Below are 16,943 nucleotides of genomic sequence, written 5' to 3'. Positions count from 1 at the left end.
TTAACCAGTTCTCCCTCCGAAACAATGGCAAGAAGCTTTGTTCTGGTGGATTCAGGAACCTCCTGGAGGCCTTCTTGAAGTAAGTTCCATTGGGCATCAGCATAGGTTGCTAATAACGTAGTATTATTAGCAACCCGAATGGTGTATGCAGCTGCTGATGTGACACGTTTGCCCAGGGCATACAACCTTTTAGATTCATTGTCCAGTGGTGATTCTCCCGTGGCAAGGGGTACCCCTGCCCTCTTTCGTGCGGTAGTCACTACAAGTGAGTCCGGGATGGCGTGCCCTTTAATATACAGAGGGTCGGTAGGAGAAGGCCGAAATAATTTTTTCGACTCTCAGGTTCACTGCCCGTGTCCGAGTAGGTGTGACCAAAGAGGGAGCCACCCGTCTTTTAAGAAGTTAAGAAGGGGGATGGATTGACTGGCCAGAGGTTTTTCTTTAATAATATCCTCCACGAAATCCTGCTCCGGTACCGCCTCTTGAGTGGCCATTTTGAAGAATTCTGCTGCTTTTTTCAACATGGAGCTGAAAGCCACTTCGTCATCCACAGGGGAGGCCTGGCGAGCCGGGGTGGACAGAGGAGAATCTAGGCACAAAATATCAGAGTCCTGATCTTGTTGTGTCCAAGGGTTTTCACCTTCCTGCTGGATTTCCTCCCAGTTGTCAGTCGTATCCTGTTAATCCTCCTCATAGTTTGAGAAAGGAAGCTTCCTCTTCTTCCTTATAGATGTCTCTATAAGTATCCATATGGATCATCTCTTGTTGGAAAACCTGAGACTGATCTACTTGAATTTGGGGGTTAAGGTCTACCCGAGCCCTTTTTGGGGGCGGATGATCAGAAGAACTGATAATCCGCTCAAGCCGATCCATACAACCCTCAAATTTTTCTGTAGTCCATTTAGAGGACCCAAACGGGCCTACGCGAGGAGAAGTGATGTTCTCCACGCTCGGGCGTCAACGGGAACCTCAAAGGGTGTCGGAGAGAGGCTCTTGACTATCTACGTACGCCTCATCGGAATCGGGAATCCCATCCGCCGAAATCTTTTCTGCGGATTGACCCATAACCTTAAGCGGAACCGGAAAATTGCCCACCGCCGCTGCGATTCTTCCGATGCTTCTTTGGATAGTCGCCGAATCATGAGACAAAAGCTCTGATGATTTGTCAGCAGTAGAAATACCATCCGCGCCACCAGGAGGCTTAGCGGTCGGGTTTCCGGGTAGATGCCTAGCCGTAGTTTTCGGGCCTACCGAGGCCTTGGCAATAGTCAAAGCATCGGGTTCCTGACTTTCGACGCGTGCAGGTTTTGGAGTAGCGCCCTTGGTTAGTTTTGATTGCCCAGTCGCAAAACGCTGCTGCGGATGCGGGGGAAGGCTTTGGATCAGAGCGATCCGGGGGAACCAGCGAAGACTTCGGCAGCCCCGTTGGCGCTTTCGCCTTTTTCGACGAAGGCGTTGAAATTGGGTAGGGGTTGTGTGCTTGGTGCGATGCGCTTGACGCCCCTGTTGCCGGGTGTGGTCCCTATAGCAAGACCAGAGTCGAGTCTGGAAGGGTGGGGGACGGGCATGGCGGATCTAGAAGTGTCCGCCTCAAGGTCTATAACATCCGCGTTGGACATTTGGTCATCCGAAGTACCCCCATCACTTTCGGCTGGTGTGGCGGTGAGGGGGGGGGAGGGGTGGGTGGGTGGGTTTCCACGCACGACGTACCGTGCGCTTTACACAGCGCTCCTTAAGGGTCTTAGGCCGAAGGAGTTTGCACGCCGCACACCGCTTCTCGTCGTGCTCTAGGGGGAAGACAGGCGTTACACGTCCTGTGTTCATCCTTCCAAGGATATCTGACCCTACACTTAGGGCAGAATCTAAAAGGAGTCCTTTCCATAGCAAAAGGGAAGGATGACCAGACCGAAAGGGAAAAGAGGGGAAAGGAGGAAAGACATACTAAACAATTTGGCCACCTCGACCCCACTCTCCCTACTGTATAGGTCAGCCAGAGGGCCCGACCACATGGACAATCCGGCCGCCGGATCTTAGGCGCCGAAATCCACAGCCGTAGGCGATTCCCCCATGGTCTTCGTCAAAGATGTAGTTATTGGCGAAGTGACTTAACGGGCAATAAACCAACAATTCGGTAAAGATAAACCATCTCTCTAGTAAGAGCTCCGCTATAGGGCGACCAGTTATCTGGGCGGAAAAAACAATCTGAGGGACCTTGGCATGTGAGGGATTTTGGGTACTACACACGTCACGATAGGGATAGTGTTACAGACATGCCTATGCCGACGTCCCCTTTCGGTCCCCGAAAGACAAGATGCAATACTCTGCGGTTACTACTGGATGTCGGACCAATATGCACAGCATGTGATTCTTAGCAGATTAACAAGCATCAGAAATATATTTATTCTCTTTTTTTTTTTTAAGGATATACACTAGCATACCAGCCAACAATGCTCCCGTGCACAAGCTGTGGCCATGACCTGCTCCAACCCTCATGAAAAATTACTTTAGCCAGCCCCTTTTGGCAGTGGGTCTTAGGCCCAGTTAGTTCCTGCTTTTGGTTTCCCGTTCTGCTGCTTGGAATCCGCTCATCTGCTTAAGAAGTTCTTCCGGCCGATTTCTGCTATTTAAAGACCTTAGTTGGCAATAATGGATACAGTTGCTTTGACAAACCCTGTTTAGAGAGTTTTACATGTGGAGGTCCAACATGGGCTTCCTGAACACTCCTGCTCCCTCCAAACATCTGCTGGGTCAAGCCTTCCAAACTGAAACCATGTTCTGGGCAGTTGCTGGTCACATCCTGCTGTTTTCCTCCAGTATCTTCCTCTTGCTGTGGTCCAAAAGGGTGCCGAGACTCCACCACCCCGCCAAACCTCCAGCTTAAGACGTCTGAGGGATTCTCCAGCTGTTATCCCAATTCTGGGATGGGTTTCTACTGTGCCGTCTGCACCCTTTGTTCACAGAGTTGCCAGGAGTCATCTTACCTGGATCCCTCGCCGCCCCAGTCTTCCATGAAATATTAATCACTACAGGGCGAAGGCAGATGCTGTGTGTTAGGTAAGATTTTCATTCTAATGCTAAATCTCCCTCACTTGTGAGACCCGCAGAACTTTTTGCTGGACTTCTGGATAATTTGGTCTTGTTCCCCAGTGAGTGGGAACCCCCCCCCAACCCTTTCTTTTGCTCTTTTTACAGGTGTCATGTTTGTGACGCTCTATAGTGTACTTTTGATTTCATCCTTTTTCAACAACTTTTTTGCATGTACATTTTATTGTTGCAGCACACAGCACTATCTGTGCAGCATTGCTGGGTTTTCCTTTGGGCTCCCCTTTTTATTTTCTATGGCTTACCTTGGGTGAACAACTGTTCCCAAGGGTAGAAAGGATTATGTGTATCCTCTCTACATATTTGGTGAGACCAGCAGACCCCCACCTTATGTGGAGTGCTGGGGAGATGCAGTATCCCCTTTCTCCCTACAGCTGTAACACTTCTGTTACAAAGAACAGGTTTCCCTAAATGGGAGGTGGCAGAGAAGCTTTTTACTAATTCAGTGCAACTTACTCACTGCCTCTTTTCCACAGCTGCTGCCAGGCATCCATGGGTGCCATTTTCCAAAATGGCCCCAGTCTTTTTTTGCTTTTTACATTCGCTTGTCCCTTCTTGATCCTTCCCTTACTCTACTGGGCAGGAAAGTCCTTTGTGCAAGGTCAGTGTTTGGCGGGAGAACTCAGGCAAGCCTGCCCAGGCTCCAGAGTATCTGAGAAGGCAGGAAGCAAGGGAGGAGTTGAAAGCTTTGCAACCCTTCGTCTACCAGCCTGCCTGAAAAGACTGCCACACCCTCCGGTCTGAATGGTGCATGCCTGTTGAGTGACAGCGTATAAAGTTCTGATCCTGCAAGCTGAACCAAATCCGAAGATGAAGAAAAGCTGTCAGACCATTTCCAGCGACCGGAGAGGCTTCTGTGTGACCATATTCTGCCATTACAACCTTCCTTCCAAGCGACCTGGGGTTCCTGAAAACGACGACCCAGCGCCAGAGCCAGGTGGGATCCAATAGACTCAAGAAGACCTGCATTTTGAGCCATCCCATAACGTGCTGAGACCTTGCTGGGCTGCAATATCCCAACACCCTTGAAACTCTGCGTTGGCATCCTGCTGGACCGCAAGAAACTTGATTTGAATCCTTGAAGTCCCCTCACCAGAGTCCTGGACCAGATCAGAGACGAGAATCAGACTAGCGATATTCAGACTTCTCATGACTCCTGAAAAAGGGCACCAACACCACAGAGCCGCGACCAGCCTCGAAGAAACTCTTGCCTGGAGTCTACCCATTTGATCCCTGCTTCAAGCTCCCATCCAGTGTCCTATCGTCAGTCACCACAACCAAGAATCCAAGAACTGGGTCCCGTTCTGCCATATCCTGAAGACATCTAGCTGCAAACTCTTGCTGGGGTACTGTGTTGGCTGGGGTATTACTTACCTTAAGCTTTGTGCAATTCCTGTTAAGCATAGGGGCGATTCGTGCGATTGGGAGTTCTCATCCAGTTTCCGCAGGCGTAATGCTGATGTCTTCTTTGTAGTCCCTGGACCCTTTCTGCAACTCTAATGAAATGCTTGCTGGAAGAGCTTTCCCAGGAACTCTGACTTTTCCTGCATCTGTGCCGATCCAGACTTGTCTGTTGGCCACTAGAGCACTAGTAGCCCCTTACCAGCCACTGAGAACACTCATCCGTCAACATTAGGAAAGGACTAATAAGGTTTGGGCTGTTTGCCTTAAAATGTAACAACTGTTGAAATGTGACTTACTCGTGAACGAGTTGGTTTGGTAACTAGCCCCCTGAAATACGAGCAGTTACAGAAGTTCCTACTTTCCTTTGAATGCGTTGAGCCATTCTTAAAATTATATACATAGGGTTATTTTACTGGCCTGTGAATTGGATCCTCCTCTTACCAAAAAGTAATGATGTTAAACACTTATTTTTCAAAAGAAATAGTTGAAGTTAAGTTAACAAACTGGGTTTTGTTTCCCCCGATTTGCAGAATAGCCTGTCTAGAATAAGTCTGCGTTGGATTTTACCTACCTTAAATAGCTGTGTGCCATTCTGAATAGTTACTGTGGGATTTCCTGACCTTGGTCTGCTATGTGCAATCCTAAAATAGTGTAAGGAGTTACTGCTTACCTTAGTCTGTGTTTCACTGATCTGAAAAGCAACTAATAGTTTATTACAACACAAGGTCTTACTCAAGGTTATCCTAAATATAGTTATAGGTTCATACTGTTCCACTATTCAGAAAAGTATCCTGTAACAGGGTTGGTTTACTAAGTGATTTCTTAACTGAGTGTCACTGCATGACTGACAGGGTGCAATACCCTCGAAATTACCAAAAGTAATCTAAAAGTAAACTGGGGTTTTACTTCCACCCCCCCTGAATAAGAGTGTTCTATTCTAAATGTGTATAATTGGGTCTGACTTATCTAGAATTACAGTTACTTATTCTGAACAAGTTCTATGCTTTGGTCTGTGTACCTTAATCATTGTGTTGTGTTTTTATACTGCGTTTATTATTCTATGACAAAGTGCTTACCCCAAGATTTAACTTGGCCTACTTGTATTTATAATACACCATTATTTTTTTTATAATACTTCTGGGTGTAAGTGTTGCTTTTGAACCATATGCAGCAGGTTGTTTATACTTTCCTACAGCCCTCTCTCCCTCTTAAGATAAGCCTGGCTGCTTTGTCTACGCTACCAAATACTCAGGTGATACAGCCTTATACTAAGAGTGGAGTTTTGGAATGCCACAGTGGGAAGGTTTGTGTAGCCCTGAATTGTATTGGCGCTAACACTGTGGGAAGGTTGCTTGTTCCCCTTCTGGTTCATCGTTGGCTCAGGTTCCAAGCTCCTGGGGCAATGGGCCCTGTACTTGCTGGGTTATTTCCCTGTGCTGGAGCAGTTTTTGCCCAAACTGCCAATGTGAGTACATGCCTCTGGGTCCTGGGGTGGGGAAAGATTACTCCGGATACTCTCTCAGGGGGTGCAATATAGAGTTTTTTGGCGGGCATCTCTACCACATTCCCCAGACTTCTTCTGAGGTGGGTTTGCGTGCATGTGTGGAGAGAGGATAGGGGGGTTGAAGTCCTGCGCGGCTGCATCTTACTTTTTTGGCACTCCTGTTCACCCATAGAGCTCTTGGTGCCTCTTCCAGCTTTCCCTAGGGTTGTTTGATACGGAATCTGCACCTATGGGGTAGACCTGGCTTACTTCCATTAATGCAGATGGCCCATTAACTGTAATCCTACAGAACTTTCAACCTCTGCTACACAAATGGGGTTCAGCGAGTTCAGGATCAAGATCTCGATTGTTGATACTAGTCAAGCACAGCTTTTTTTTTTTATTGCCTATGGTGAATGCATTATCTTTCAAAGCAGTATATTATTCATGTAGCAGTTATTTCATCAGATGGATTTGTATGTGTGACTTAAAATCAGTGTAGTGTATTAGCTAGAGCGGTTTGGGAACCAATTGTACCTTCATTTCGACCTGCTACACCCTACCTGAGAGTTGGTATCACTGTCCATTTAAGACATTCCTTTTCCCGTTTTTGCCAGATGAGTTACAGAGCCCCCAACCACTCGTTAAGGTCAGTAGATTCAGTTCCCTCACAGGGTGTTGCAAAAACAGCCTTAAAACTCCAGGTCTGGCCTATGGTATGAACAACCTGCTGGGATGGATGACCTATGGAGGGTTTGGAGCCTGTTTCCCTTCCCTCAAGTCCAACACCTGGCCTCCAGAATGTTTCCAAAGCACCCCTCGTACAGCCAAGTCACACTGAGCCACTTGAATCACTGGAGAGAATAAATACCCCGCTCTCCCCCGACCCCCTACCCACCGCCCCCCACCCCCTCACCCTCTCACCCCCTCGCCTCTCCTCCCAAGACTGGGAAGGTCATAGAAAGGGTGATTCCATGAGAGAAGACAACATAGGGGATACCCTCTACGATTGGCAATCAGAGAGCTTTTTGAACCCAGCCAACATCCCGTCTGCAAACAATTAAAAACTTTAAGGAAGGTTACACCTACAGCAACTTCATTGGAGTCTCCATGCTCAAAATATTCTTGCACAATCGGTGTAACAGTTTTCTCAAATGCTTTTTCATCTAAAGGCAAGACGGTGGTCTCATAAACACAGTTCTCCTGTAAAATAAATAACAGTAATTAATGGACAAACATCCATCTACAAGGCCACTTTTAAGCTCTACAAAATGGAAGACTTTCACAGTAGCAAAATTGTAAGAGTATAAGAGTAAAAGCATTCTGCATTTGCTAGTGAAGAAAAAGGTTGGTCTTTTCTGATTATACTAACAAACTTCAGCCAACAGCATTCAAGTTTATCGGAAAAGTATTCTTAGCAGGTAAAATGTACATACGTAAATATTTCCAATTAATTAAATTATGATTTATCCCATTTCAAAATCACAAGGATGCCTCAGGTGGATAATCTTCAGTTTGGAAATATATAGAATCCCTATACCATTAAGAAATGACAAGTTTGTGCTGCTGCAGCATTTGAAGGAAACCCATTTTCGCAATTCTTCGTTTCTGTAACAGGGACCAGAAAACCAGTATTTCTCCAATCTAGATTACATAAGGTTATCTTTTGCGTGATAGGGAATGACGCAAACGGGAATTCCTACAAATTTGGTACGTGCAAATAGTGGGTGAAACATTTCAATGAGCGAAGAGCACAAAGTGCTGCTCCATTTTTCAAATGTGTCAAAAACGGAATTGGAGACAAAAATCCTTATCACATTACAAAGGCTAAATAGAGTGCAAACCAGCACTGGAGTGGATATAAAAATCAATAAATCAAGTCACAAAGCAATAGTATACTTTTAAATTAAGCCAAGCATCTATATGTAATGTGTTGTTGCAAGGTGCAAACATATACAATAGGTGCTAACGTGGTCCACAAAGTGCTTAATACATACTATTCCCTATTTGACCAACTATTGCCTGAAAAAGCATTCAAACCGATGGGGAGATAATACAATTAGCCAAATTCTCACAAATAAGATTCCTGTAAATTGGAATGCGAGTGGCGAGATCATTATACAAAAGATGCTACAATGCTAGCCATTATATGCACCAAAAGGAAACTGCAGTTCTTGACACTACAAAAGAGAAAAACGTGTGGTCACCTATCATAGTAATGGCAGTAACACCTTACTAAAATGTGACTGGACCCGTCCCATGCAATATTTCTCAAACAATTTCAACTCAAAGACAGGATAATTCCCAAACGTCACTTTTTGTAGTGTGAACCCCCCACTCCCTGCTCGCTGTACCTGTTTGAGATATTATTCCTCTGTCGAGGCTTACAAAAAACAAACCAGTAGTGCTAGTCGGGGTTTACCACGAAGACACCCGACACCTTGGCAATGGAAGAGGCTAGCCAGGCTTCACCATTTGGAGTGAAACCAGGTGGTCATAAGGTACAGTTCATCTGGCACAGAAAAGACTGTTCACACAGCATGCTTACTAAAAAATGCCCTCTTTAGTAGAAATAAAACAATTAACAGATGGGAAGTACTAAATTGAGGTATAATATGTTAAGATATGCTAGGTTACTGGGATTTATACCACTGTCACTTGCATGGTCACCAGATGCTTGAGGTTCTGAAAGTGGGTAGGTTAGTGGGAAGACGGGAACTGCTGCGGTGTTGACAGGTACAGTGTGAGGGTATGTTTCTGTATAGAGGGTTTGAGGTATTTGTGCCCAGATAGGAGTCGCATGTGCCCGTGGTGATAGGGCGCTTGGGTGGTATGAAAGTTGGTGGAAGAGGTGTCTGTAGGGATGAGTTTTGTACGAAAGGATTTTAAATGGTTGATTGCGTGTGCACGCACGCGAGGTCATAGATATTCTGAAGATACTGTTTTCCCTAACACTCTTTCACACACAAGTCATACCAATTGGCAAAAAAAACAAAAAAAAGTTAGGTCAGAAAAGGCGACTGGTATAGGAAGATTGTACACAACTCATTCAGTCCAGGGCTTTTACTTAGGAATGCTGTAGTCTTCTTTTATCCATCAGTGCTAATAAAAAAAATAAGAAAATAAACGGTAACACGGATTATGTAGTAGTGCAAATACCAATCCAAGTAACACAGTTTGTCCAGCTAAAACGGTCAAAATCTAGATATACACTACCAATTCAGGTAATACTGGATTAATCTAGCTATGGAAATAAGGACTCTGGGAACACTGCGCTAAATAAAAGATAAAAGTTTTAAAAATAAGATATAAAGTCTTCCCAAGATGGCCTTGTAGTCCAAGTAGCACTTAGATCACAGGACCTGTGGTAGTCCATATAGGATGTATTCTGTCCAATAGCCTGACCACATCAAAACAAAAAGACGTGCTAAACCTAACCCATGAGGGATTAATAGCAATCACCATTCCAAAGTTGCATACATACTGCCCAGGCCGATCGAGAGATTATGGCCTTAATTCAATGAATGATTTGCACGGAAAATAGGGGGCATGCGCCCGGAATCGCATGCAAGCGCCAGTTTGTGTATTCATGGAACACAATGCGCACGGCTTACCAGGGACTTGTGAGGAATCCGCGCCTGTCCAACACGTCACTGCAACACCACGAACGCCTTGCGCAAGACTCATATCGAAGGGGCCGTTGGGTGCTGTGCAGTCACCTAAAAAGGGGGCGGAACACATGGAATGGGGAACAAGTGAAAATATGGGCGTAACAAGCAATGCACCAAAGTAAAATCCTTCCAATGCCCATACGCGCGCTAAAAACCCATATTCGTGGAATTGAACAGGGCTTGCTGGCGCGAAAGGAAATTACATGTAAATCCTGAAACACGTACGCCACGCGATAGCTGGCGGATATGTCAACGCGCACAAAAACAAATGCATAAAAGGCTGTGCGATCAACAAACACGCGTATACAGCTACGATGAATGTACCATTTGTTGCAGCAGTGATCGTGGGACACCGCAGGAGGATGGCCAGGGCCCGGATTTTTCTACCTAGGACCAGCCTTTTAGGGATGCCCGAAGACCAGGTCTATGGCAGGTATAGGTTTCCACCTCATATCATATTAGACCTAGTCAGGGAGTGGGAGGATGACCTCATATCACCCATCCTGTGCTCCCAAGCACAGAGACCCTTGGAAAAGGTGCTCAATGTTTTGCATTTTTTTGTCCACTGGGTCATGTCAGCAGACAACTGCCATAGTTGGGGGCATTTCACAGCCCAGGCAGTCATGGTGCCTACATCAGGTGTTGGCAATCATGACTGCACGCCCTCAGTCCGCAGGCACATCTACATGCCCAGAAGACCTGCAGAAGGGCAGGCCGTGGTCCAGGATTTTTATGTAGTGGCGCACTTCCCTTGAGTGCTTGGTGCTATCGATTGCACCCATGTGGCTCTACGCCCACTTAGGGCGACAGAGCAGATATCGCAAGCACTGGCATTCCATCAACGTGCAGGATGTATGTGATGCCAATGGTATCATTATTTCAGTATATGCAAACTATCTAGGGTCCACCCATGATAGTTTCATATTCAGAATGTCACCCCTACACCAGGCCCTGGAAGCTGGGAGGCATGGCAACGCATGGCTCATTGGGGTGTACAAATGCATGACACACACACACAAATGACAAACATGTTCGCCTCTACAGGGGACAGTGCCTACTCGGAGCACCTGCATGAAGACGCCAATACGGAACCCTGCCACACCACCCCAGGTAAGCTACAACACCGCCCATATTGCAACTCTGGGCATAGTGGAGCGCTCAAGTCACGTTTCCGTTCCCCTGACCACTCTGGTGGTGAGTTGCTATACGCACCACCACTAGTGTGCAGGATAATTGTGGCACCATATGTCCTGCACAATGTTGCAACAATGCGTGGCAGTACCGGTAGACATGGTGGTGCCCCCACAATCACATGCACGTCGCTTGCGTATGGCAGGTCCAAGGGCATGTGGCGAGGCTGCCCCGTACCCAGCTTGTGGCTACATTTTTCACTTGAAATCCAACCCCTGTGGAGTGCACACAGACTTGGCACATTCCAGGTGCCATTCAATGATGACAAAGGGCCAATCATCTGTGCCCACCAAACCACTGTGAGAATGTGTCCTTGAAGTGCAATATTGTATGCATCCCTTAGAACTCAAACTAATTTCATTTTGGGTTTCCAAAAGAAACACATAGATGGACTATGTCATTACCACTGTACCAACCTAGACATCCAATCGCCCCATAATGTCATAATTTTTTTTTGTATTCATTTGCATTTATAAAGGCACCCAACAGGCCTTGCCCATCGCAGCACTCTTACAGAAGGCTTATTCACACAAGGGCTTGTCAAAACATACATGTTGCCTGGCCCCATGTTGCAGGGTGGCAGGAGCATACAAATGCACCAAGTCATTTTAGGCGGGCGTGGCTAGGAGGAGCGGGAAGAGGGGAGGGGGCAGTCGATGGGGGGGCGGAGGGGTTGTTTGGAGAGACATCACATGCGACCGTTTGGGGCGCGCACACAGCAATCACGGGGGGCAAGAGGGGTGAGGGGCACAGACACATCCAACATGGGGGGGGGCACACAGCCATCACAGGGGCAAAGGGGGGGCGGAGGGGCACACAGTCATTATGGGTGGCAAGGGGGGAGGGGCAGACAGCCATCACGGGTGGCAAGGGGGAGTGGCACAGCCATCACGGGTGGCAAGGGGGAGGGGCACACAGCGTCATGGATGGCAAGGGGGTGATAGGCGCACACACACAGCTATCAGGGGGTGCAAGTGGGGTGAGGGGCGCACACAGTGCCCCGTTCCCATGCAAACAACACCGAAGTGTTAGCAAATGCCATGCACTCATGTCCGTGCAACTCACCTGCCTTGCATACGATGCACACCATCGGGAGACGCTCTACCTCTATGGAATGAAATGCAGAGTAACAGCACAAAATACATGCACAATCATCACACTTGACACGAGAAAGAAAATATGCATACAACACAGAGTGCAGGAGCAACACAGGGTGACTGGCCATTGATATGTACAGGAGTACAGTGTACCACACCAGAGAGAGGCACAGAGTGAATAACAAGGAAATGACAAATAAATGGAGTCCATGGACTGGTTTACCGATGTACAATGACATGCTGCACAGCAGTTGGTGCACCCATTGAGGTATCCACAGCTTACACAGTGACATGAGCTCTAATCAAATTACCACAACGCCATGTCAGCATGCAAAGTACATAAAAGAGAACCGACACATGTAGCAAAGATGACCAACAATGAAGCATGTACAACATGCAAGACAGTGCAAATGCTTACCAAATAACTGGTCTGAATGTTGTAAACCCCACATGACCCTCACCAGTAAGTGCGTTTCCCAATTTGTTAAAAAGGAACAACATTGTCTGGTGGAGGGCATGGGGAGTGTGGACTTCGAATGGTGCAGGATGTCTCAGCAGTGAGCAGACAGCAGTCATCGCCACATCACGGATTACTGGAACAACATGGGCGAACATATGAAAATACACATTGTGCAGTATAATTGACACAGCACATGCCATGGAAAAACAAAGCTATAATTACATGCACATGCCACCCAGTGCCCCCCATGCAAACATTCTATACAAGAGCACTTGGCATTCCTGCACGTACACCACTGCACAGGTATAGTCCCTGAGGAGTTAATGCTACACTTCATGAGTAACCGATGCAAAAAATAATGAAAGACCACAACCAGGAAAGGGAAAAACAAAATAGAACATGCCAACATCTGGAATGGGGAGGTGGAAAAAAAGATTGAAAAACATTTCCATCTTGGTGGGGGGGGGGGGTGCAGGGAGCAGGTGGGTACATCCAGGAAGGGGGAGTGGCAGGGTGCACGTCAACCCCCACATGTGTGGAAGTTGAAAAAACAATTCCCTCCATGGGTACATGGACCGCACGGCTATCAAGGATTGGGAGGGCTGTCGCCACCTTCCTGTGTAGATTCGGATGGTGGTAGTGGCAAGGGAGGTTGACCACGTATGGCCCTGGCCTGGTCCTTCATCGCAACGGCCAGGCGGGACCCAGATGAATGTATCTGGAACATGAGGCCTCGGAGGTCCGCATGCAACACCTCACGAGATGCAGAGTTCCTCCGAGATGGTATGAGTCGATAGTTCCATCTGCTGTGTACAGCAGGCGGCCTCTCGCACTTCCATTGAAGCTCTGAGGACCAATAACTCTCGCCTCAGGCCTGCCCTGTGGGCCCGACCCTCTGCAAGCAGGGATGCCTGCAGAGACCTCAGTTCGGCCCGTCGGCTCCTGCTGCTGGACGTCATGTGCAGCCTGTGTGAGCGGCATGTGGACCGCAATGCCTGCAACTGGTGCTCTACCTGGGTTTGTCAGGAGAACATGGAATTGGCCACCCTATCCATGCCCTGAGCCAACATATCAAAGGAAGCACTGTGTTGCTGTGCAATACGCAACATTGACTGCTCCCACACTGTCTCCCCAGCCGCAACACGTCCACCGTGAGTGCATGCCCCACGCCGGCCGTACCCAAGGGTGCATGGCCCGTGATGCGCAGCCACAGTCTGTGGCTGCAGGACTGCATCCCTCCCTTAGTCATCTGTCCCAGGACCGGAAGCCAATAGAGTGGAGCATGGCCTTGCAGCCGTAACCACCACAGACGGATGTGGCAACACCGACTGGCCCTGTGAGGGGACGTGCCCCCCCCTAGACGCACGGGCTACATCAGCACCATCACTTGATGCACTCACCTCCGACAGCATAAAGGAATGGACGTCCGGCTCACCACCAGAGCTACTGATATCATTGGAGGTGGACTCATGCCGAGTCATGTCCCAGATGGACTGTAGCACCAGTGGATTCTCATAGGATGCCACAACACTTCCTCCACTGGTGCTCTATTGGGGCTCAGCCTCCCGTTCCTCCTCCACCTCCTCCCCTGAATCTGGGGAGGAGGTGCACCTGCACATGGACACAGACATGAAGAATCAGTTTAATTGCATCTACTACATGCATTATCACCACAACGCTGTCCTGCAACACATTTACATGCATGTTAACATGCCATAATTTACATTAACACACCATGTACAAAAATCCCAGAAATCATGGTGTATGCAGAATTGCCACCACATCCCATGTCCCTGACCATGTAATCACTGCAGACATTTCCAACAGACATGTGTGGTGTCCCAGGTGTGTGATGGAGAGTGTGAGGACATGTGCTGGGAGATAGGAAGAGGGGACAGTGACACACAAGAGGGACATGGCCATGCACCCATGGGAGTAGGGGGGCGGTGTTCAGTGTGGCAGGTCATCATGGATGACTCCAGACACATTTCATACAAGGGGCCCAGTGCCATTGCTGTGGCAGGGATTTGCACAGTGTAGTAAAATGCTAGGACACTCATGGCCCAATATCCCACCCGCTGACTATGTGCATGATCGGTATGTGTAGCATGAAGCCACCTATAGACATGTGTGGATGGAACTTCTACTACATGTAGTGCATGATTAATTGTAGTGCATGATTAATATCACATTCTTCAGACACAATCAATCACTTAACTGGCATAGCTGAGTCACTAACGTACATAGCCAGATGCCACGTTGTGTTGACATGCTGGAAATGTGCATTAGTATCTGACTGTTGTGGATGACTACTGTCCCAAAGACATGTTCAACCGATGTGCAGCACACGAAGCACGAGCCAGTAGACCATGACATGGTTCACCCATGGCAGTCATACAAATGCAGGCAGAAAGGCCACACAATCATACCAATTCAATCTACATACACATATTCTGGATACACACGCTTCATCACTCACCGGACGTTTCCTCGTAATCTGGCAGGCCTCCCACGCCATGGACCGGATTCACATGAATCAACTCACTCATGGCCTTTTTGTCCGGTCTTCTTGTCCGCGGGAGGTGCTGAACCCCACAGATCCCTCAAGACTGTTGATCAACAACTGTGTAAATTACCAGCTGAAGAACTAACACTCCGAAGGGAAGGGGGATGTGGAGAAAATAAAAAACAGACTCCAACCTCTGAATGGTTACGAATCTGCAGAATGAAGGAAAAACGTTAATCGGAAAACAGCATAACCTTCAAAGTCTATTATCCAAAACTATTTCATAGGATCAGTACCTGTTAACCCTCCATTAACAACTTGGAGGATGCTATTTGCACTTGTAAGTAACTTTGGTTATTTTGAGGAGTTCTTAAGACTTAGATTCTTTTGAAGGGAAGTGAATTTCCAAATTGCAGAAAAACACCTTATGCCCTCAAAAGGTTACTACATGACATCCTAACTCCATCATGTTCCTGTCTTGTGTGTAAATGAAAGCACAGCCAGAAAAACCCAGATCTCAACTCATGAATAAACTGATCAACACCTGGAATCAACCCTGGACATAGCGTCTTTCACTTCCCTTTGAGAGTATTGCAGCAGAGTTCTTAAAGTATCAATTAAGCCTGTTGAGTTGCACTGTCTTTTTTTTTTAAAAACATGCAGGTAAGAATGTCTTCTTTCATTCACAGTTTAACCACACATTTCCACACTGCTGTAAGCCAGCATGACTTCTACTTGCAAGGATTCATTGCATGCAGCTCACATGTCAGGTTCAGTATTCATTCAACATGTATTTTACAGAATGCCTTTCTTAGTAAGTAGAGCTGATTTCCAGCAAACTAACACTCGACAATGTCTTTAAGTAGTAAACACCCAGCAGCAACCCAAATACCTAACTCACTAGATACCTAATGAAGATAAGAAACTTGATCGAAAGTTAATGCTCTTTACACTTGAAACAAACGCTGCGCTCCCACCAGATTAACAGCATTGCCCGCCCCACGTAGTCCTTGATCAACTGGAAAGCAGATTTGAAGGATCTCTCTGCCAAATCTGCTAATAAAAACTTCAAATTGGGCCTAAAACCAGGAACTTAACAAAAAGCAGGACCTTCCTGCTAGGAAATGAACAATGAAAGGCAGTTTAGAATGTTGGTGCTGCCCTGGGGCCCTTCACTCCACCAATCAGTGAGCAGCTTCACTTCCTCCATGATGATTTGGGGAATTCTCACTCTGTAAGAGGGAGGTTAAGTACAACAACCAATTATGAATTCCCTTCTCACAATTAATCAATGTTTTTACCTAACCCAGACACATACTTCTCACATACCTTTAGACCCGACACTCTTCATATGGAGTGAGCTTCTCCTCCTGCTGTGACCCAAGCAAGGTTGGCATCCACCTTTTTTTTTGGTTCGACGGTGGAGGTCATTCCACCACGTCATGACCTCCCAAGCGGTGCGCCTCATTCCCCAAGGCGTGGATGCCATCTGTGAATCGCTGCCAGTGGACCATCCGCTGAGCAGGCGTATGCGTGGTCCCAGGCCCCGTGAACAGTTCATGGTGGTGGTCGCGCATGTAGTCCACGAGCATCTCGAGTTGATGATCATTGAAGCTCCTCTTCCTCAGTGTGCAAGGTAGTCCTGGGGCTGAGCTCTGGAGCAGTGGTGGCATGTTGGAGTCTTCTGAATCAAGGTGGTCACAGGGCCGAGGACAGGAGCACTGGCAATGGCTGGACAGTAGGCACTGAAATTGCTCAGCAGGCCCACACAGTGGGCAGACAGCAGCAGATGGCTCGTAGGAGGGGGCTCAGGAAGTAGCAGACAGGTAGAATGGCTTGTAGGCAGGAGGGCAAGGGTCTTCTGTGTTACTCGCGTGGGCAGCCGGAAACAGAGTGGTGGTTACTTTGCGCGTGCAAAATTAGCATGTACACGTGAAATCAGAGGAAAGGACCTAATCGCATAAGTTGCGTCACACGCACCGGCCGTTGGCATTCAGATTCGGGATAAAGGAGTGCGTAAGAGAACATC

At 47.5% G+C, this 16,943-nt stretch overlaps 1 protein-coding gene across 2 annotated transcripts in view; it reads right to left on the bottom strand.

Moving 5' to 3' along the window:
• The window catches only part of PDCD4 (programmed cell death 4), a 525,005-nt gene that overhangs the window by 355,131 nt on the left and 152,931 nt on the right, over positions 1-16,943 (bottom strand). For both annotated transcript variants that reach the window (XM_069611774.1, XM_069611775.1), the window contains exon 5: positions 7,079-7,192. In XM_069611774.1, the coding sequence (XP_069467875.1) occupies positions 7,079-7,192 (114 nt within the window). The remainder of the gene's footprint in view (positions 1-7,078; positions 7,193-16,943) is intronic.

This window comes from Ambystoma mexicanum, chromosome 8, assembly GCF_040938575.1.
Source record: "Ambystoma mexicanum isolate Mex_15411 chromosome 8, UKY_AmexF1_1, whole genome shotgun sequence".
Classification (NCBI taxonomy): Eukaryota; Metazoa; Chordata; class Amphibia; order Caudata; family Ambystomatidae; genus Ambystoma; species Ambystoma mexicanum.
Note: the sequence above shows the minus strand (reverse complement) of the source record. Positions and strands in the feature narration are given on the sequence as shown.